Source organism: Astyanax mexicanus, chromosome 7 (assembly GCF_023375975.1).
Source record: "Astyanax mexicanus isolate ESR-SI-001 chromosome 7, AstMex3_surface, whole genome shotgun sequence".
Taxonomy (NCBI): Eukaryota; Metazoa; Chordata; class Actinopteri; order Characiformes; family Acestrorhamphidae; genus Astyanax; species Astyanax mexicanus.
Window position 1 is genome coordinate 46,297,260 of NC_064414.1, and position 22,292 is coordinate 46,319,551.

Sequence of the window (22,292 nt, forward strand, 5' to 3'; positions counted from 1 at the left end):
TTCAGCTGCTTGTAGTGGAAAACATGGGAAAGACTTGGCTTTATCATGGTGATTTTTGTTCAGTTGGTTTACAGTTGAAGCCCACTGCAAAACTATGTAAGAAGTCCATTCAGTTAGGGACATTTGGTAAAGGTTCTTGAGTCTCACACCAAGGTTGAGAAACACCAGCTACCCACGAAAAGCCTCAGAGTTGTTCCTTTGCTAGCTGTTTATTTGTGTATTTGTTATTTTTGTGTGTAGCAGGAGGATCTTGAGAGGACTCAGATAAACGTTCTGGCCGTACAGGCAATCACCTCTCTGGTGCTGAGCGCCATGACTTTGCCTGCAGCCGGGAACCCTGCAGTCAGCTGCCCGGAGCAGCAGCCACGCAACAAGAGCCTCAAAGCTCTCGACACCAGGTGCGTTTCCTTACACACGAACAGAAACTGTACCTGATGTCTTCTGAGCCTTCAGAATCTGACTGGTCACATTTGTTTGGCTTGATGCTTTAAATAAGTTACTACTGGTTACTGATGATGTTGAAATCATTAATAACTAGCATTAGGGGTTCAACTAACCAATTATTTCAGTAATAGATTGATAGACCTTTCCACTCTATTTTAGGTACTCCTTTTGTTTCACATTTATTTTACCTGCTTCATTATTCAGTATTCTTTCTGTGCAAAGTAATTTCTTTTTTATTGTACAAAGGAATAATACAGAATGTGCCCCCCCCCCTTAAGGGTTTTTTGTGAAGTCAAAAAAAGCATGAACATAATTGAGCTTTTTTTTTTACGTTAATTATTTTCCTATTTTCTCTACAGTCATTGTTATTGACTTCTGTCTTTTTTGTTTGTTTGGGATGGCCATAAACAGAGCACAGCATTTAAAGCCTTTAAGTCTCTACAAGTAGTAATTTAGAGAAGCCAAACTAAATGTTTAAGGCTTTAACTAACAATGAAGAGACAGCTGTGTAATTATGTAATTAGATAAAAGAGACAAAAGGTCTAAACACCGCAATGTTTTGCCTGTGCTCTCTCACTCTGCTTTGCTTTGCTCTGCTCTGTTAAGCCAAGTCACAGTTTGCAATATCGCAGTGTTTTATTTGTGTCGGGTTGCAGATTCGGGCGAAAGCTGAGTGTGATCAGAGGTGTGGTGGAGAGAGAGATTCAGGCCATGGTGTCCAAAAGAGACAACATAGCCACACATTTTCCCTACCAAGCTTGGGACCCAGTACCGTCTCTGTCCTCTTCGTCTGCAGGTGAAGCACATATACGCAACCACACACACACACACACACACACTCAGGTTCTCTGGTGCATTTTTGTCACCATCCATGCTTTAATTTTTACTTGCTGGGACTATATTTCCTTGATGAACCTGGACTGAATGTGTGGATATATACTTATGTATCTGTGCAGGCACTCTAATCAGCCATGAGAAGCTCCTCCTGCAGATCAACACAGAAAGAGAAATGGGCAACATGGACTATAAACTAGGCCAGGTTAGAAAACTCCAGAACTGCATACTGAATTGTCTTGCAATGCCTGTGCTTTGTGTAAAAAATATATATATATTTAATATTAACCATTTTTCTGCATATTGTAGGTGTCCATTCACTCTGTGTGGTTGGGAAACAACATCACTCCTCTGAGGGAGGAAGAATGGGGTGAGGATGAGGAAGATGAAACAGATGCTCCAGCACCAACCTCTCCACCAACATCCCCCATTAACTCTAGGTAAGGCTGTATATATGGCATATGCAGTATACAAGTCCTTTTCAGTCAGATATGTGGACATTTAATCAGACTGTTCAATGTAGAACTGCTGAAAATATTCTTTCAGTAACACAAAAAAAATATTTTTCTATTAATCGGATAAAAAAATATATTTCTTAATATAATTAATTAATTTTTTTGACCGGATGTTGTTCAAATGTAAAATATTTTAGAGAACTAGTGTTGTTATTGTATACGGAACACAAGCTTCAGTTGTTGTTGTTGTTGTTGTTTTTGTTTTTTTTATTTATTTATTTATTTATTTATTTTACATTAAGTTATTATTGATTACGTGAGGAATTAACCCCAGATTTACACTTATTTCTACACATTTTATTATTATTATTTAATTATGTCAGCGTTAGGCTTTAAATTTATTATTGAAAAATGTTTAGATTGATTTTCTTTTACTCTGAATGTAACTGCCGCTGTTTTTAAGGTGGAATGGAAAACTCACTAAATGCGCATAAGATATGAATTTACTAAAACTGAGGCATTTAAACACTCTAGCATGCTCTTGTAACATTAAATGAGGTGGTGGCTGTGTGGAGGTGCCTGCAATTCACCAGAGACCCAAAACTAGAAACTAATCAATTATCTACATTATTTATTACTTATCTATTTTAATAATTGATTTTTATTGATTTAATGGATTAGTTGTTGCAGCCCTAGTTATGACTAACCAAATGATTTTGAAGATCAGGCTATCATTGTCTTTTATCCTTATTGATCATAATTATAAAGGCCCTGAAGTATTGCGTTCTTGTATAGTACCACATTACTTAATTATGACACCTCAAAGGAGCCGCCAATAAGACCACTGTTAAGGTTTCTCTTCACCCAGAATCAGACCTAAATTATTTCTCAGACTGAATGCTGCTGTTTTCTCCTGTACAGGAAACACCGAGCTGGAGTAGACATCCATTCCTGCTCCCAGTTCCTCCTGGAGCTCTATAGCCAGTGGATCCTCCCTGGCAGTCCTAGCAATAGAAAAACTCCAGTGGTGCTGATCAGTGAGGTGGTGCGATCGGTAAGTGTGCGAGTTTGGTTAATATTTTCATGTCTAGATGTGTTAAATAATTTTTTAACTTGTCTGTAGTTTCTCTAAATTGAATGAATATTTTTGTTTCCACTTTCCAGATGTTGGCCGTGTCGGATCTGTTTACGGAGAGGAATCAGTTCGATATGATGTTCTCCACTCTGATGGAACTACAGAAGGTCCACCCACCAGAGGATGAGATTCTCAACCAGTACCTTGTACCTGCTATCTGCAAAGCAGCTGCTGTGCTGGGCATGGTGAGTGTGGGCCTCTGTGTGAATGGCTGGGTTAATTTTAAGTTAAATCATTTTCTGAATTTGTGAAGTCCTTATACTGTGATGCTGTTTTGTCTCTGCGGTCTAGGATAAAGTGACAGCAGAGCCTGTGTGTCGGCTGCTGGAGACGACGCTCCGGAGCACTCATTTACCCAGTCGAATAGGAGCACTGCATGGAGTTCTGTATGTGCTGGAGTGTGATCTACTGGATGACACTGCACGCCAACTCATACCAGCCGTCAGTGAATATGTGCTGTCTAATCTTCGGGCCATTGCCCAGTGAGTCTTACATATACACACAACCTTATATCACCTCAGAAATATTGTATAATGTACAATAAAGAATAATTGAGCCTGTTACTGCACCAAAGAGGGAACATATCTCCATACTAATACATCTTAATTAGCAGAATTTTTTTTTATGTCAAGTCATGTATGTATATTCTCACCAGTCTTGTGAAATAGACTTAATAAAGCAGATATTCTTCTTCCACAGGAACCGATGGACAAAATAATCAACCAAAAATCTTTTTTTGATCAGAGTGTAGTTACAGGGCCTACAAAGCATCTGCAGGAAACATTACATGCTCTGGCAAAAATGAGGGAATATCTTGCTTCCTGGCTTGTAAATACTTCTACACAAAATGTAGATTATAAATTTAAGCCCATATTCTTTTCTTATGCTATTTTTGTATTGTATTAAAGTGTTTATTTGGACTCCACTTACAAAGTCTGAGTGGTGATATGCTCTGGAAACCGCCATTGTTCTGTTTACACAGTTATTTTTCTATTTCTTAGAATCAAACAGGCTGTTTCTGTTACTGTGTTTTTAAGACAGGTTGTTTATATTCAGTTTTGACACAGTTTCTATTCAATTTTACTTAAAAAAAATCCTTCTGAACTCGCTCTCTTTTGGTTCATTCATAGTGAAATTTAAAAAAGTTCACTCTATGTCGAACTGTGAAAAGTTACAAACATGATGTACAAATTAAAACAAGTAAGTAACATTGTAATTACATGTAAGTATTTAATCAGAAAGAAACCAACAAAATGCCAGTACATGTAGCTGTTGGCATGCAAAACTGCAGCAGCCGGTCTATGCATGATAATATTACGCACACTTAAACACCACATTAACTCATACCTACATAAATGAATGCAAACTGCCAGAATTGGAGCCTACACACTGTGACCAACACTTAATATACATGGGCAGTGAATGTGTAACGTTACAGATATCAGACATACATTTACACTGTTAGTTAATGCATACTGTTAAATGTCATTTTCCCACTGGAGCAATCATCATCTTTCTTACCTCATAGCCAACAAAGCAGATCACAAAAGCTGCATTTTTGTTTAGTTTATCATTAGAATCACGTAGTAGAGTGCATCACATATGAGAGAATATGAGATAAGACAGAAACGGTCAGCAGTTAGTGTTCCACTCCGGATAAAAGACCTCACGCTGACCACAACTCTCTTACGAGTTTCGGCCCCCCGCGGTTAAAGCTAATGGCAGAGCCCGTTTCATGCTGAGCCACGCTGCGTGGCTATTGGCTCCTCATTAGCTGTTGAATGTGGTGGCTTACTGAGGCCTGAGAAAAACAGACAGCTGGCCCAAGATAATGAGATGTCTGAGAGTATTTGCAGGACTAACACATTATGTGTGTCTTTTTGTGTTTTAGCTGTGTGAACCTGCATAATCAGCAGCATGTCTTGGTGATGTGTGCTGTGGCGTTCTACATGATGGAGAACTACCCACTGGACGTAGGGTCAGAGTTCAATGCAGGGGTCATTCAGGTAAGGATATTTAATAGGTTACACACCCACATCTCTTAAAGGATTTAAAGCCAGAACCTTAATGTTGCTCATATAAGAATACACTTACTTTCACTTGATAACAGGATTTATTTATTTGTGGGGTTTAATTATATAATATTAATTAATTATTTATTATAATATGAACTTAAATCATTATGTCTTTTTCTCTTGTTTTTTTTTTCTTTTCTTTGTTTTTCTTTCTGTTTATTTTTGTTCTTTCTTATTCTTTCTTTTTTTCTGTCATCTTTCCAGCTGTGTGGTGTGATGCTCTCTGCCAGTGAGGAGGCCACTCCATCAGTGATCTACCACTGTGCACTGCGTGGTCTGGAGCGGCTGCTTCTGTCTGAGCAGCTGTCCCGCGTGGACGCCGAGGCGCTGGTGAAGCTGAGCGTGGAGCGCGTGAACATGCCAAGCCCTCACCGCGCCATGGCCGCCCTGGGTCTCATGCTCACCTGCATGTACACAGGTGTGCCTGAAGAGGAAGGCAGGACACATTTCAGCTCATCTTTTCCCCACTGACCCTTTTACTAACTAGCACCCGCAGGACAGCCCCCTCCCTCTTTTATACTAACAAACCTTACTAACACACAGTGCACCTACACGCATCCTTTTTAACTGATGATAAGATCAGTAAAGAGATCTGTAAAAGGTCTGCTTTTCTTCCCTTTTTAAAGGTTTTTCCTACTATATTATAAGTAGAAATGTACAGTAGCTCTTACCGTCATGTGTGCAAAAACTGATGACTGTTTTACCTTATTCTTACAGGAAAGGAGAAAGGAAGTCCAGGTCGTCCAGGTGACACAGATCCTGCGGCTCCTGACAGCGAGTCGGTTATTGTTGCCATGGAACGTGTTTCAGTTCTCTTTGACAGGTAAGTTTTGCGCCTGTGGAATCAAAATAAAAAATGTCCTGATTATTAAATCCAATATTCATAGTATTTACGTTTTAGGTTAATTAAAAATGATTAAATAAATAAATAAACTCTGGCTTAAAGTCTTATACTATTGGTGTTTTTATTTTATAATATTATTATAAAAAATATATATAAGTATATAATTTGGGGATTTTTAAAATTCTATTTCTACCTCTTTCCAAATCCAGGATCCGTAAAGGTTTTCCATGCGAGGCTCGGGTGGTCTCTCGCATCCTTCCACAGTTCCTGGATGACTTTTTCCCACCACAGGATGTCATGAACAAAGTCATTGGAGAGTTCCTGTCAAATCAGCAGCCTTACCCGCAGTTCATGGCTACAGTGGTTTATAAGGTGAGCTACAGAGGGCAGTTGGATTGCATGTTTATTTATTTTTTTTTGTTATTATTTTTTTTGTACACTCACAAATAATGTGTTTATATTTCACAACAACAAGACCAGTAATAAATCTTGTTTCTGCGCCAACATTTAAATAATTATCACACTTTATATTAATCACACTTATCGTGTTTTGGATGACTTAAAGATTTTTTCTTTAGTTTGTTCTGTTTAAAGAAAATAGTAGGTCTTGGTTTGCTTCCAAGTGAACCTTTGTTCAGTTCACTGCTGATGGGAACATGTTTACCATGGTCTGCACCAAACATGGGAATTTGACATCGGATCACACTTTGCTCTGTGCACATCTGAACTGTTTACACAGTCTGCCTGTTTTAACATTTGGCTCGTTACAGACACTTATCGTTATGGCAGCACAAACAGCTGTAAAATATTGATGGTTATTAATAGCAAAGGGTTTTTTTTTGATTGGGGAGTGCGCTGTCAATTGTGTTAAATGTTGTCTATAATGTTCAGTTGTCTGTGCTGCAAACCAAATTCCCACTAAGAGAACAGTGAAGTATAGAGTAAAATATACAAATTTTTAACACATTTCTCACATTTCTGTAAATATTTTATTTGACCTTTTCGAGGGAAAACTCTAAAGATATTACACGTTTATACAATGTAAAGTCATCAGGGTACAGCTTGTATAACAGTGTACATTTGCTGTGCTCTCAAAATAACTCAACACACAGCCTTTAACAAAAGTGAGTACACCCCTAAGTGAAAAGATCCCAATTGTGATCCAAATTAGAGATTTCCCTCCCCGGTTCGAAGTGTAAATGGGAAACAGGTGTGTCAAATTTGGTATTTTAAGTAAAAGTCTCTCATGCTGGCCACTGGATTTTCAACATGGCACCTCATGGCAAGAAAACTCTTGGAGGATGGCCTAAGCTATAAAAATGCTAAAACTGAGATACAGTGTGATAAAAAGATTTTCCATAAAAAGGTATAATAATATATTTACAAATGTACTCACATTTATGAGATACTATAAACAAATAGTAAAATCAGGGGGGAATAAATAATAACTAAAATATATTAACTGAACAAAGCCTTCGATTTGAATGTTTGTCGTTTCAGGTGTTCCAGACACTTCATGCTACTGGCCAGTCCTCCATGGTGCGAGACTGGGTTCTACTCTCCCTTTCCAACTTCACACAGAGAACACCGGTTGCCATGGCAATGTGGAGCTTGTCCTGCTTCTTCGTTAGTGCCTCCACCAGCCAGTGGATCTCTGCACTGTATCCTTAAACACATATTCATCTCCAGACACACAGAAAAAAAACACAACCACAAACAGCCTTTGTTAATAGCAAAAATGTCTGCAACATAAAAAAAAGAAAAATCCATTCAGTGATGATAAATAATAGTCTATTTTTTATTCATATTTAGTATTTTTTGTAGAATTGTTTGTTTGCTCTTTATATGCATGCACTAAACATTCTGCACTTTTTGGTAGTTTTTTTTTTTACAAAACAAGTGAAGTTAAACAAAAGTTTACATTTTTGGAAGTTTAAAAGGTTTATTATTCTGACATTTATTATAATAATTATTTTAGTGCAATAGTATGTTTCATATTTTTTCATATCATATCACCAGAGCTGTTAAGGAACAAAGTACAAATTCTTTCTTTCCTTACTTAAATAGAAATGTTGAGTATCTACACTTTACTGGAGTAATTCTTTTTCGGACAACTTTTTACTTCTACTCCTTATATTTTCACACACTTATCTTAACTTTCTACTCTTTACATTTTTTAAAATAGTTAAAAAAAAATAAACTATCCAGATAAATCTCTCCATCCAGATAGAGTGAATCTGATTGTGATTGGATGTAGGGAAGTATAAACATATACCATTCCGACACCCTATTGGTTTATACTGTGATTCATCACGCCTGCACACGTCATGCCCCCCACACTCCAGCAAGAACAAAGCAGACGTATGTAGCCTAGTATGAAGATGATCCGTTCAGAGACTCAAAAGAACTCCAGACAAACTCCAACTACGCTTCTTTATTATATTTACATTCTACTAAAATGCATTTATTTTTAATGGGCATATATGCAGCTAAAACAGGGAACAGCCTATTGTATACCAAATTAATCAACATTAACATTTCAATATAACATTATAGTCATTATGGCTTTTAGAAAAATTTATTTTGTGAAGGGAGGGGGGTTAGTGCACTATAGGACTCTGTGGCTCTGCCTAAGCTTTTGTCCTTAATGTCAATTTTTCCCCGTTATGTTACTTTTACTTTTATACTTTTAAGTAGTTTTTTAAACCAGTACATTTACTCTTTTACTTAAATAATGAAAAGATTGAGTTCATACCTCAACTTCTACGGAAGTATTTTAAACTCTAGTATCTATACTCTTCTTCTTGAGTATTGAATGTGAATTCTTTTGACACCTTCGTTTTTTTTTTTTTTGCAGAAATACTCTTTGAGTTTTTAAGATCCATGTCACTCACCCCTGCCTGCTTGTATGGTTTTACGTCCCATTTGAACCAGAAAGTTCTCCTTAATTCCGCTCTCCTTCTTCAGCCTCCCTCACGTGATCAGTCGCATGGGCAAGTCCGACACTGTGGACGTTAGCCTGTTCTGCCTGGTAGCCATGGACTTCTACCGGCATCAGATCGATGAGGAGTTGGATCGGAGGTCCTTCCAGTCTGTGTTTGAGATGGTGGCATCACCTGGTAGCCCTTACCACCAGCTGCTCTGCTGCCTGCAGAGCATCCACCAGGACACGTCACTCTGAGACACAACCTAATACTGTAATTCTACCAAGACCAACACGACGAGACACTAGGTTAGATCTCAATGAGACACAGAATAATAGTTCAGCCATGGTGATCACTTCAGACTGACCATAATACAGAGCTCATACAGGTCACAGTACTCTTAAAGGCCCTGTTTTGAGATGGGACGTTATTGTACCAGGAGTTGGATATGGGAGCCTAAACAGTTTCAGTGGTTGAGGGGGATTTCATACAGTCCTTATGTCCATACTTTAGATTATATATAATATTACTTGAAGAAAACTGGAAACGCCAGCTTTAGAAACTGCTACCAGGGCACATCACTTAACCTCCAGATTTAGAGCTCCTTACTTTTAACATTCTCACTTGATTAATTATCCCACAACAGAATAAATAAAACAAGTCAGCAAACAGATGGACCGCCCCACCAAACATTGTCATATCTACAGTACTAGTAAACATATTTTGTGAAAGTGGTTTACTGTTTAAAATGTTTACTGTTCCACTCGGAACGAGGGCACGTGTGCACGCAGGTTGGATGTATGTGGCTTTCAACCTTCTCCCTGTAAACCTGCCTCTTTCCCTTCTCCCCAGAATCAAAAGACTTTTCCCTTCCTGCTCCTAAATCATTCCTTTTGCACAAACAATGCATTAGTTTGCCCTGTCTGATTTTTTTTTTTAAGCACTTGGGGGATATTGGAGACATTTAAATAAGAACTATATAATAATGTAAGTGTAATTCTCCCTTGTCTCCTGTCTGAAGGAGCTGCTTAAGCCATGCTGAAAATGAAATGAAATTATTTCCATGTATTTAAAATAATATAAAATGTGCTAGATGATTGTTTGTTGTATTGGTGCAGATGATTTGGCTGGTTTGGCTGGCACAAAGTTTACTATTTTCCAGTCTTTTTTGTAGTTTTTATGTTGAATTATTATTATTTTAAAAAATTATAAATATAAGATAGTAGCTCCTCAGTTCTAAGAAATTATGTTAAACCCTTCAAGAAAAAATTGAAATAGCCATAGTACTCGTTATTTTTTTTTTTTTTTAGACTGTATAGTGAAATATCAAAATTGGTACATCAAAACCAAAAAGTTTTTATATGTACTGGTACAGCTACACGTTCTTGACACATTCTTTGTCAATTTGATTACTGATCACTATTTGATTAATTTGTTTTATTGCTCAGAATGTGACGTGATTATTGATGTGGTGTCACAACATGGAACATTTTTTTTTTTTTTTTGTCTTTTGTTCATTGTTGAGTTTTGACTCGTTTGAAATCATGTTAAAGAAAAGGAAATCATATGTGTTAAACTGGTCAACGCTAAACTGCTGTGGTGCACGAGGCAACTAAAGGAAAAAAAATAAGATAAGAGCGAGCTAGACCACAGATATACTGAATGTGTGCGATCAACTACTGCTGCCCGTCTGTGAAATAATATACAGATATACACACAATGTGTGTAAGCCACTAAAGCCCTGAATTAGTCTAAATCTCAATCTGACCAACTGACAGCTAACAGTTCTGCTTTATTCACTCTTCAGAGGCCTGGAATGAACAACCACGCTGTGTTTGCTTTGATGGCAGAGCAGAGGCGGCGTCACTTCACTGTAAATAGAAGCCTTATATAGAAGTCAACAACCTGGCAGCATCCTGTATATTTAGCCTGCTGCATGCCGTTGTCTGCTTTCAATATTAAATCGATATTTTTCATGTGATGATTATGATGTTCAAATACAGTGGAGTTAATGGGGCCCACCTTTTTATCGGTCGGCAGTTTGAAGTGTCTGAAGTACAGGCTGTGTAATAATGAACTCGGAACAAATCTGATAAATCTGACTGACTGAGAATGGCAGGTTGTGTTTTTTTTAGGTACCCCTGGCATGTTTCTCTCTATCTCTCTATCATGGCAACAACAAAGTTTGTCGGTCTTGTTCCATTACAGTCATAGCTTTAGGTCTGTTGAATATGAACTAACTAAATATCCAGTGCTGTCTGCGTTGTTTTAGTGGTATAATGACTCAGAGCTATCCAGCCTTTGACATTTTCACAGTTGAAGTGTACCCTTGTATAGAAACACACACACACACACTCGCTCAGTGTTTTCTTCTTCCACACACAGAGGTTTCTTAACTGTAACCAAGGACTTTTGGCCTGAGTGCCGCTCCAGATTCTGCATTGACACAATAAACTTTTAACTCCTGTGTCGTTTGGTAGCTGCTTTTAAGACCATCTGTTGTTCAGAAACTCGAGGGACTGAATAAAACTCAAGCGAGGCAAAGCTGGAACCACAGACAATAAGCAGCTTGCCTTTATCTATGGGTTAAAATCAGTACTTTGTCGTGTATTGGCAAGAACTTGGTGATACGTATCATAATGTAATATGTTGCAATATATTGCAAGACTGTAAGATGAGATATTGCGATTGTTTAAATAAAATTTTAGGGGGAAAAAACACACCATCATATTTATAAAATTAAGTAAAAATAAAGTTTACTATTTATCCAATCAGATGTACAGTACAACTCTGCCCTCTAGTGGTCGAGTTTTAAACACAACACAAAATGAACCACTGACATAAATCTTTACATGTGCACAGGATTGCAAAATATTGCAAATTTCTTTCATTTGCAAAAAAAAAACAAAAGGTTCCATGAAATTTCAAGAATTAATGAGTAACTCTTGTATAAGTGCAATGTTAGGCTGACGCTTCCTTTTCACCATTCACAAAAATTCTAAATTTTTGTGATTTTCTCAAAACAAAAAAGGATATGCTTTTTGTCCACAGTTTTCCTTTCCCTTTCTCCACCCCCTACCTGTATCCTCCTCCATCACCAAAACCTTTTCCAAAGCTTACGTTTGCCATGTAATTCCATCATAACTAGAGATCTAGAGTCAGTCAGTCAGTGTAGGGAAGACAGTTGGAAAAATAACCAATGACTGATGCACTAAGATCTATCAGTGTGTCCGGGTCTGGGTGGGCAGGTTGGTGGGCGTGTAAGTAAATTGTGTGTACTCAGTTCTAAACTGCAGTGAGGGAAGCTGTGAGAGTCTCGCACTGGAGCCTCCCGAACGACAGTTGTTTCTGTGTTATAAGTATTCCAACTCACTTCTTCAAGCTCAACGCAGTCGATTAAAGACAAAGTCGATGTATTTAATGTAATGGCTTATTTTAATATAAAATGAACTGGAAAGATTATAATGTAGTAAAAAAATAAAGAATAAAATGTTTAAAAAATCTTTTTTTGTTCATTTGCAATTTCTTTTCCTTATCCTTTGCTTGCATTTTTAGTTATTTTGCATCCCATTTTAAAGTTTATTTTGTTTTAGATCATAATGAGAATTTAAAGAGAATTGAAATACTGCATACTTAAAGTTTTGTTAATTTTTTCAATATTGTTTCTTTGCGTATTAACTATTTATCTTTGTTTTTAAAAGCAGAAAGAAATGAAATGGGTAGAATTCCCCTTTAAACTAATGAGCGGCACATGCATGTGTTTAAAGATGCTAACTCCTTCATATCACAGTAGAGCTCTAATGTTTTAGACGGCTGTTTGGGACAGTGTGCAGTGATAATCCTCTCAAACACTTAGCCGGGTGTTAACAGTCTCAGGAGATCAAGAGGGGATATCGGGCCAGTCAGGCCGGCCAAGACCCAGGCTGGAGCTGTTAGTCTCTCTCACACACACACACACGAAAGCGAGCCCCATAAACCCACACAGGGTCTACTGTCTGTGTGTGGCCATGTTTAACTTTGCAGCACTGGCTCTTAGATTCCTGTATAAAGTTATTTCTACTATTAACTGCTGTTCCTGAATCAGTTGGATGGAGACAAACAGATGAAGGCTGCTGCCCTGGTTATTCAGATCTGAGATCAGTAGCTAGCTGTGTTCTCTGAGTCTGCAACTCTTTAATCAGTTAATGCCGGACTAAGCTGATGCTTTTTCTGTGAAAACATCAGTAGATCAATTGATTTGATTTAATTGTTCCCATATTGTTTTCATTTGATTGGGTATATTTTAGAGTTTATCCCATAATGGCACACATCTTTTGGAGAAAAAACAATTCACTCCACTTTTTGGGGGCTATGGGTGTTTCTGTTGATATATTAATGATAAAATCTGTAGTGGTCCTCAGTCTCAGGGACCCCATTCCACAAACAAGTTCATATTCATTTAGAAACAACAATTGCTAATGATTTAAAAGGTCAAAAATAAATATTTGTTGGAATTAATTGGATTTTTTTATCACAGCTTTTTATGCATCTTGGCATGCTCTCCACAAGTATTTTACACAGCTTTTGTGTAACCGTATTCCACTCCTGGCACAAAAATTCAAGCAGTTCAGCTTTTTTAGTGGCTTGTGACCAACTTATATCTTACATGATTACATTCAGAAGTTTTTCAATGGGGCTCAGGTTTGGAGATTGACCGCCAACTTATTTGAATGCCAGTCAGCAGTCAAAGTGTAACATCAAGTGACCTATAAAAAGAATGGCAAATAGCAGCTGGGGTGAAGTGCAAGGAAAGAACAGTTCAAAACTATCTTTTAATGGAAGGACTCGCTAGAAAAATACCTTCTTCAATTAGAAGCAAAGAAAAAACAGGCTGAAGTTTGCAAAAGATCATAAGAATTGGACTGTCGAGGACTGGAGTAAGGTTATCTTCTTTGATGAGTCCAATTTTTAATTTTGCTCAACACCTAGCCATCGAATATTTAGATGGAGACCTGGAGAGGTGTACTTGCACTGTGAAATTTGGTGGAGGATCTGTGATGGTCTGGATAATTGGGCAGTTTGGACTTTGCAAATGACGGCTAATTCAAGCCGCATACAAAGTTATCCTGAAAGAAAACTTTTTTCATTCTGCTCTGGAAATGTTCTCTAACTTTGGGGATTGTTTTTTCCTGCAGAACTATGCTTGATTCCACACAGCTAGATTAATTAAGGTGTGGATGAAGGACCATCAGATCAAGACCCTGTCATGGCCAGCCCACTATCCAGCCCTGAACCCCATTGAAAACCTTTGGAATGTAATCAAGGGGAAGATAAATTGTTACAAGCCATCAAACAAAAATGAACTGCTTGAATTTTTGTGCCAGGAGTGGCATAAAGTCACCCAAAAGCGGTGTGAAAGACTTGTGGAGAGCATGCCGATACACATGAAAGCTGTGATTAAAAATCTGAGTTATTCCACCAATTATTGGTTCTGAACTCTTCCTTGGATAAAACTTTAGTATTGTTGTTTCTAAATTAATATGAACTTGTTTGTTTTTAAAGCACTGGATCTTTTTCATTAATTTGAACATTTCTAATTTTTTGCTAATTAATGCTCCAAGTTACAATATTTTTATTTAGAATTTGGGAGAAATTTCGTCAACAGAATAAATCCACAATGTTCATTTTACATATACCTATAAATCCCCTTAAATCAGAGAAACTAATTATTTAGAAGTGGTCTAATAATTTTGAAGTGGTCTAATAAATATATATAATTTTGAATATTGTGTGTTATTTTTATATTCATATTTTATATTGTTTGAATAACAAAAAACATCAATGTCAGTATTATTTTTTTTTTCCAAGATAGTAATATTTTACTTTACTTTTTATTACATTACTGTGAAGCCTATGAAGTCATGTGACCTAAAGAAGGGCTGCAGGAGTGGTCCCCCTTAAAAAACACTTGGGAAACACACACACACACACACACCTCCTCCTCCTCCTCCATCCTTACACCAGCTGGTTGGCCTTCTTTTGTTGTTTACTGCAGGAGGAATACTAGGGTTACCTGCAGGTTAACTGAGCCGCGGCGGAGGACGCGGTTATTACCCGCGGCGGAGACCCGGGGAGCGCGCGCGGGGGAACATACGGGTAAGTTGGGGTTTGTCTGCTGGCTGGTTGAGGTCTGTGTGTGTTTAGAGAGAAGAGCAGTGAATATAGATGACTGAGGTTAAAGCTGCCGGTCTGAGTGGCTGTATTAGACAGTAAAGGTGCTGAGTTATTAACGCTGTGAGCGCTGGGGCTGCTGCTGGGAGGTTCTGCGGTTTTTATGGAGGTGAAATGCAGCACCGTTACTCCTCCAGCAGCCAGCTGTTCCCTCAGCACACAATACGGCAACAGCAAGGGCCAGCGCCGCCGCGGATAGCGCTCTTAACCGCGGTATTCCCGCTGCTGCTGCCGCGGACACGGCCGGGGGAGTGAGACTGAACACAGAACAGTTTTTATTCATTACTTTAACTCACTTTTAAACTGTTTTTAACCCGTTTTGAACTGTAACTTCACAACTTTCCGCCACCTGTGGAATACTTTGGATTCAGAGCCAAAGCAGCCCAAGAGATAGGCTCACTCTAACCGGATTCCCGAACTGGGAGGAGCTATAAACTTGACTGACATCGGGTCTGGCCAATCAGCGTACCTCACTGTCTGTTGACATGCCCGTTGCCACGATATCTGGTGTCGACGCGTCTCTCCTCGTCCAATCAGAGAGAAGGGGCGGGCCAACGCCGCGTAGCAAGAGTGAATGAGGGCGCATCGCATCCAGAGGAAACTACAGAGGAACAATGCAGGAAAGTTAGAGAGCCGTGTGTGTGTGTGTGTGTGTGTGTGTGTGTGTAGGTTTCCAAGATACTGTAGGTTTGTAGATAGATAGATAGATAGATAGATAGATAGATAGATAGATAGATAGATAGATAGATAGATAGATAGATAGATAGATAGATAGATAGATAGATAGATAGATAGATGCTGTAATTGGATGGACATACATACAGATAGATGGAATGGATACATTGATGGATGGAGAGATAAATGGATGGATGTTTATACAGACAGATGGGTAAATAAATAGGGTACAGATTGTGGATGGATTGATGGGGTGGATGGATAGATAGGAGGATAGATGCTGAAATTAGATGAGAATGAAAAAGGAAAATTTAGATGGGTGGAGAGATAACTAGGTGGGTGAATGGATGGATGGATAGATTAGGATATAGATGGGGTGGGTGGATAGATAGGTGGATAGTTAGATACTAAAATAGATAGGATGGATAGATGGGGTATAGATGGATAGATGGGGTGGGTGGATGGATAGATAGGGGGGCAGATAGGTACTGAAATTAGATGGATGGATGGACAGAAGGAGAGATAAATGGATGGATGGACAGATACATGGATGAATGGGTATACATACAAATGGATGGATAGATGGAGGTAGATGGATTGATAGGGGGTGGATGGTTAGCTAGGCGGATAGTTTGATATTAAAATTGCAGATGCAGATAAACATGAACCTATTTGGGCCATGCCTTGAGTCTCAAGTAGACATCAAATCCTCACAGAAATGATTCAAAATCTTTTAGATCTAATAGAAGGCCTTTTTTTCGAGAGTAGAGACGAGAGTTTTCGAGAGAGAGTTACTCCAACAAAAGCAGGATAAAATCTTTTTTATATAAAAAAACAATGAATAAGCAGATGTCCCTGTACCTATGCTCGTGCATAGTTTATCTACAGTTGCCAGTAGAGTTGTAATATTATTAAAAGTATTACATCCTCAGTGAGCTCTGCAAATTACCTCAGTATTCCCTCTCTCTTTGCAGGTAGTGTCCTGTGAACATTCTTGACTTACATAAGGATGATGCTGTACAGAACAGCTCTGGAGCTGAGAGGATGATCCCACCTGAGTGTTACATTTAGCCCACTGGCTCTGCATTTGAGAAGCTCTCGACAGCCCCTAAACGCCAGAAGGTGAAAACAAGGGAAAGATGTTCAGGCCATCCGAGGCAGGCAGGCGGCGTGCTAATGGCCAGCCGCCCGGTCGAGTGCGAGGGGTGGAGGTGGCCCGGGGCAGGTCGGGTTACGGCTTCACCCTGTCGGGCCATTCCCCCTGCGTACTGAGCTGTGTTCTGAAGGGCAGCCCTGCCGACTACGTGGGCCTTCGCTCTGGAGACCAGATCCTCAGCGTCAACGACATCAACGTATCCAAAGCATCCCATGAAGACGTAGTCAAGCTGATTGGACGCTGCACGGGCGTCCTGCACCTGGTCATTGCTGAAGGGCAGCAGCACGGAGGCGGTGGACAGCTGGACTCCTGCTCCAGTGATGAGGAGCTGGGCTTCCATGACCATAAAAGCCACTGGCTCCGGCCCAAGGTGGACTCCAAGACACTGGGCATAAACCGGGCAGAGCGCGTGGTGGCTGAGATGCAGTCAGGCGGGATCTTCAACATGATCTTTGAGAGCTCCAGCCACTCATCCAGCAGCTCAGAGAAGGCCGTGGCCTGTGTATCCCGCTCCAAGCGCAGGCCACAGTCTGAACCGGAAGTCCCATATGCAGAAGCAGAGACCCGCAGAAGCGACCCCAACCTCCTGTCCGAGGAGGAGATGGCCAGAGTGCTGCACGACGACTCTGTGTTCGTGGATGTGTTTGAAGCCGAACGGGAGGATGATTTTGAGGGTATTCTCAACGTGGGCATGATCGTGGGATACCTGGGCTCCATTGAGCTGGCGTCCACCAGTGCCAACTTGGAAAGCGACAGTCTGCAGGTAAGCTTGATGGATGTACCCATGTAAAAGTGAGCACGCGGTTAGCTGGATCTTTCTGATTGGTGGACCATGCTCAATTCAGCAGTCACACAGAGGTGTTTAAAAACTCCAGCAGCACTACTGTGTCTGATCTACTCGTACCAGCGCGTTAACACACACACTAACACATTTATCACCACCAAAATTATAGGTGCTCTTTGGTGGTCCTGAAAATAAGGTATGCAGAGAAACTGAAGGACTAAAGTGTGTAATTACAGAACTCCTCCATTCCCACCAGTCCTACATCTCAGTCTTAACCATCTAACTCCAAGCAGAATCATCCAGACCTTAATCAATCTAATCTTATACAGTCATACAAGTTAGAGAACTCTTTCAAACCAAGATATTTGAAGGATAAACAAGGCAGGTTAGCCAACAGGTTACAGGCTTATACCCTTCCAATTTTTATTTTTTTTTAATAAAAATGGCATTAAAAATTACTTCAAAAGTAGTTACTTGCAACAAATGCAAACATTTTAAATGACGTTCTGTCCTTTGTCAAAGTGCAAATAAGTAAACAAATACTTCATAGAGAGCAAACATTTATAAACAATTACTGTTTAACTTGCTATTTTGCTACATTGCCATATCTAAAATGGTGTCCAAACTTTTACATAAGACTGTATACTGATAATGTGCCTGCTTATTAAACATGTTCTTACTTCTCTATTTTACAGTAAGAAACTTATTGTAAAGAATCATATTAAAGAAAAATAAAGAAAAATATTTACTTATGCATTTATCCATAGTGTTAAATATGTTTTTGTAGTCAGGCCTTTTTCCAGATTTCACATTATTAATTTACTTAATTAAAGTAATTTGTAGATTATTTGATTGCTGGTTGACTCACATATTTAATAATACTACTGTTAGTACTTTTATTACTGTTGTATAAAACTTTGTTTATAAATGTGTTCTAAAATCACATGCTAATTGCTTGAAAATATTATGGTGTAAATTCAAAGTCATGTCCCCTCTCTCTGCTTTTAGGCCATCCGAGGATGCATGCGACGCCTGCGGGCTGAGCAGAAGGTCCACTCTCTGGTCCTCCTTAAGGTCATGCATGACTGTGTGCGTCTGTGTAGCGACCGCGGTGCCATTCTTGCCGCCTACCCGGCCGAGAAGCTTGCCTTCAGTGCCGTGTGCCCGGACGACCGCCGCTTCTTCGGGCTGGTCACCATGCAGGCCACCGACGACCCCAGCGTGAGCCGGAACGGTGAGGAGGACCAGGGTTTGCGGACCTCCTGCCACGTCTTCATTGTAGACCCGGAGCTCTGTCACCACATGATCCACCAAGGGGTAGCCCGCCGCTTCGGCTTTAACTGCACCCCAGACCCCGACACTGGCGGCTGCATGGAGTTTCCCCCCACCTCCCAGCCGCTGCTGCAGTTCGTGTCCGTGCTTTACCGGGACATGGGCGAGTCTATTGAGGGGATGCGAGCCAGAGCATTCCTGGATGGTGACCTGGATGCTCAGCAGAACAACAGCACCAGCAGCAACAGTGACAGTGGCATAGGCAACTTCCTGCCTGAGGAAAAGAGCAACCGTGTCCTTTTGGTGGACCTGGGTGCTAACCCAGCCCGTCACGTACCCACAGGATTGTGGGAAACCCCTCAGGTTGCTCGTAACCCTGGTGCACAGGGTGGTCTTCCCCCTCCACCTCCTCCTCCTCAGCCTCCTCCTCCTATACCACATCGTAATGGTTACAGGCACGTAGAACAGTTTGGAGAGCACTCAAAACCCCATGCCCACGGAGACCCACCCCCTATCTCAGGCAGGCACTTAAACTCGTCCTCCAGGCTGGACATGTCTGGCCTCCCTTCACGCCACCATTACCACACCCACGGTAAGAAGGCAGGCGGGGCAGGAGCAGGGGCAGGAGCAGGGGCAGGACAGCGCTGGTTGCCTGTGCACGTCCTCAGAGATTGGAGGCACGGCCACAGCAGCGACCAGGAGTCCTACGCCGACTCCACTGACGGCTGGTCCAGCGCTAACTGCAGCACCCTGCCTCCACCCATGAGTAAGATCCCAGCTGACCGGTACCGCGCGGCGGGCGAGATCGCCTCCCAGCCCCACCGGCTCCATGTCCAGAAGGATGAGTGGGCCAAGAAGCTGTTTGGGACGGAGAAGAGCCTCCGGGACCACCACCACCACCATCAACCGGCCCAGCAGCACAATGGGAAGAGGATGAAGGACCCTGAGAAAAAGGTGGGAGGTCTTTTTTTTTCAAACCCTCAAATTGCAAGCTAATTAGGCAACTATTATATTAGCCTTTTTAAACCTTGCTTATTTTTTATTTTTACATATATATAAAGCATACCACCTCTGACTACTGTTACCATGCACATTTTCAGGTGGATATATTTTTAAAATTTGCTTCAGAATTCATTTCAAAAATGTAAATATTGTTTATTGATACACTAATCAAATGTTTGAATAGTTTTTCTTTTTTTTTTACGTGTTTAACTGATTATTCATAATATGTCACAACACATGTTAAGTAGTTGATCCCCAGACTGCCAGTGGAGCAGCCACTTTACAAATGTCTCAATATTTTTTAACTATGACATTCTGTTAAAATATAATAAAAAAAGACAGTTAAACACAACACACCAATCATATATATTGATATATAAAAGTATCCTGATATTATGTTTTTATTATATATTGATTTTCAAAAACACTGTATAGATTTAAATACATGTAAAGAATGGTGTCAGACAGTGACTTTAGTGTTGCGTTTATACCCTGCCCCATATATAACAGTATTGTATTGTACTGTTGTACTGTTATTTTATCCCACTGTTCTGGTAGAATAAAAGGAAACAATTTTTTTACTCTATTTTTTATAGGTATAATATTTTGTTTGTTGTACTACAAAATTTGGAAAAGAAATTGCAATATGTTGCCTTCCTTACAACATTGCAGTATATAAAATTGATCTCAATAAAGGACATAGCAGAAATAGGATATTTGGATATTAATAGGATATTTCAGTATTAATAATATTAATTAAAAGTAAAATCCTCTTTTTAAAAAGGTGTAATATGTTATTATATTATCTTTATTTTAGTGGCAGTAATATAATTTAGTATAATAATTTCTAGGACAATATATTGTCCCAACAAAAATATTTACCATAACTGACCTGCTGTCTTCTGTATATAAAGTGATTATAAAACATAATTAAAAAAGTAAAAATAAAAATAATAATAATAAGGAATGTGTTTAATCTTAGGTAAACTGTGTGAATATATTTACCCACTCCTGGAACTGTACATAATATTTCAGACATATTTTAAAGCCTGCAAAGTTTGTGACATGGCTCTCAATTCCAAATGTATAGTGATCAGTGTACACATGGAATTTTATGTTTTATTTTATGTTTTACAGTACCAGTCAAAAGTTTGGACACACCTTCTCATACAATGTTTTTCTTTATTTCTTTATTGAATTTATTTTCTACGTTCAAGATTAATATTAAAGACAGTTAAAGATTACATTTGAAATTAAATATAAAAAAAAAAAAAGTGTTAGTCCTCCACAATTCCCTGATCTAAACCTGATGGTGATGGTGATTTGAGGTGATTTAATTGGGATGAGCTGGAGCTTCACAGCATGAAGAAAAAGCAGCAACTATTGTTCAGCACCTTCAGGAACTCCTTCAAGACGCTGAGAAAACTATTCCAAGTGACTCTCCCTCATGAAGACTCTTAGATTAAAATAACAAGAGTTTGCAGATCAGTCCTCAAAGATAAATGTGCTACTTAGAAGAATCTAAAAAAGCGGAAAACAGATTTTGGTTTGTTGGACACTTTTATTTTATGTTTATAAAACAATGTCTTCCTGTATAGCTTTAATGTCTTAAATAATAAATTAATAATACATTTACAAAAAGAAAACACACTGAATGAGAAGAGATGTGAACCATATTATACCCTGAAATATCGTGCCATATCATCCACCCATAATTATCACCTCAGGGTACTACTTTTTTTGCTGTTTTTAGCTAAAAAAAGTTTACACTGTTCTCATTTCCCATTATATATCTACTAGAGACAGATTATACATTATTCTGTTACAAATCTGATAAAAAAAAAGTGTGCAGATCAGGGTACTACTTTTTTTGCTGTTTTTTGCTAAATAAATGTTCACATTGTGCTCATTTCCCATTATATATCTACTAGAGACAGATTATACATATCGTCGCTGTCCAATGAAAAACACTTATCTCCAAAACAGCAACTTTACAGGGGAGGGAAAAAACCTTGTAAACTTTCAATGGAAGTCAATGTAAAAACAGTTTATTTCAGGTAATTTTGAAGAGTTTCTATTGGTCCGTTCATCAAGAAATTTTGACACAGTGTAAAAGACAGTTTGTCTGTTCAAATTATGTACTAAACTGAAAATCGACAAAAATGGAGATAAGTGTTTTTCATAGGACAGCGACGATATACATATTCATACATATACATATTCTGTTACAAATCTGATAAAAGAGTGTGCAGATCTGTCCTCAAAGATAAATGTGCTAAAATGAGTGTAAAACAGATTCTAGTTTGTTAAACACCTTTTTGTTTATAAAATAACTCTGCATGTCTTGCTGTATAGCTTTAATGTCTTTAATAATACAGTTACAGAAAGAAAACACGCTGAATGAGAAGAGATGTGTCTAAACGTTTAAATGGTACTGTATTTCTCTGCTCTACTTGTCATCTATGGTATAGTACATTGGCTG

At 39.0% G+C, this 22,292-nt stretch overlaps 2 protein-coding genes across 8 annotated transcripts in view; both read left to right on the forward strand.

Moving 5' to 3' along the window:
- htt (huntingtin) overlaps positions 1-12,214 on the forward strand; it is a 44,037-nt gene extending 31,823 nt beyond the window's left edge. For 4 of the 6 annotated variants that reach the window (XM_015604698.3, XM_015604700.3, XM_007229495.4 and 1 more), the window contains 13 exons: positions 241-398; positions 1,101-1,240; positions 1,401-1,483; positions 1,588-1,718; positions 2,655-2,787; positions 2,898-3,053; positions 3,160-3,350; positions 4,760-4,874; positions 5,148-5,379; positions 5,661-5,766; positions 5,997-6,159; positions 7,288-7,448; positions 8,755-12,214. In XM_015604698.3, coding sequence (XP_015460184.3) covers positions 241-398; positions 1,101-1,240; positions 1,401-1,483; positions 1,588-1,718; positions 2,655-2,787; positions 2,898-3,053; positions 3,160-3,350; positions 4,760-4,874; positions 5,148-5,379; positions 5,661-5,766; positions 5,997-6,159; positions 7,288-7,448; positions 8,755-8,968 — 1,983 coding nt within the window. In that variant the 3' untranslated portion in view covers positions 8,969-12,214. The remainder of the gene's footprint in view (positions 1-240; positions 399-1,100; positions 1,241-1,400; positions 1,484-1,587; positions 1,719-2,654; positions 2,788-2,897; positions 3,054-3,159; positions 3,351-4,759; positions 4,875-5,147; positions 5,380-5,660; positions 5,767-5,996; positions 6,160-7,287; positions 7,449-8,754) is intronic. The other 2 variants (XM_015604706.3, XM_049481201.1) reach the window with 1 other exon arrangement.
- A 2,464-nt stretch (positions 12,215-14,678) lies between these two features.
- The window catches only part of rgs12b (regulator of G protein signaling 12b), a 108,263-nt gene continuing 100,649 nt past the window's right edge, over positions 14,679-22,292 (forward strand). The window contains exons 1-3 of one of the 2 annotated variants that reach the window (XM_022684503.2): positions 14,679-14,846; positions 16,571-17,515; positions 18,545-19,762. In XM_022684503.2, the coding sequence (XP_022540224.2) occupies positions 16,736-17,515; positions 18,545-19,762 (1,998 nt within the window). In that variant the 5' untranslated portion in view covers positions 14,679-14,846; positions 16,571-16,735. The remainder of the gene's footprint in view (positions 14,847-16,570; positions 17,516-18,544; positions 19,763-22,292) is intronic. The other variant, XM_022684502.2, reaches the window with a different exon arrangement.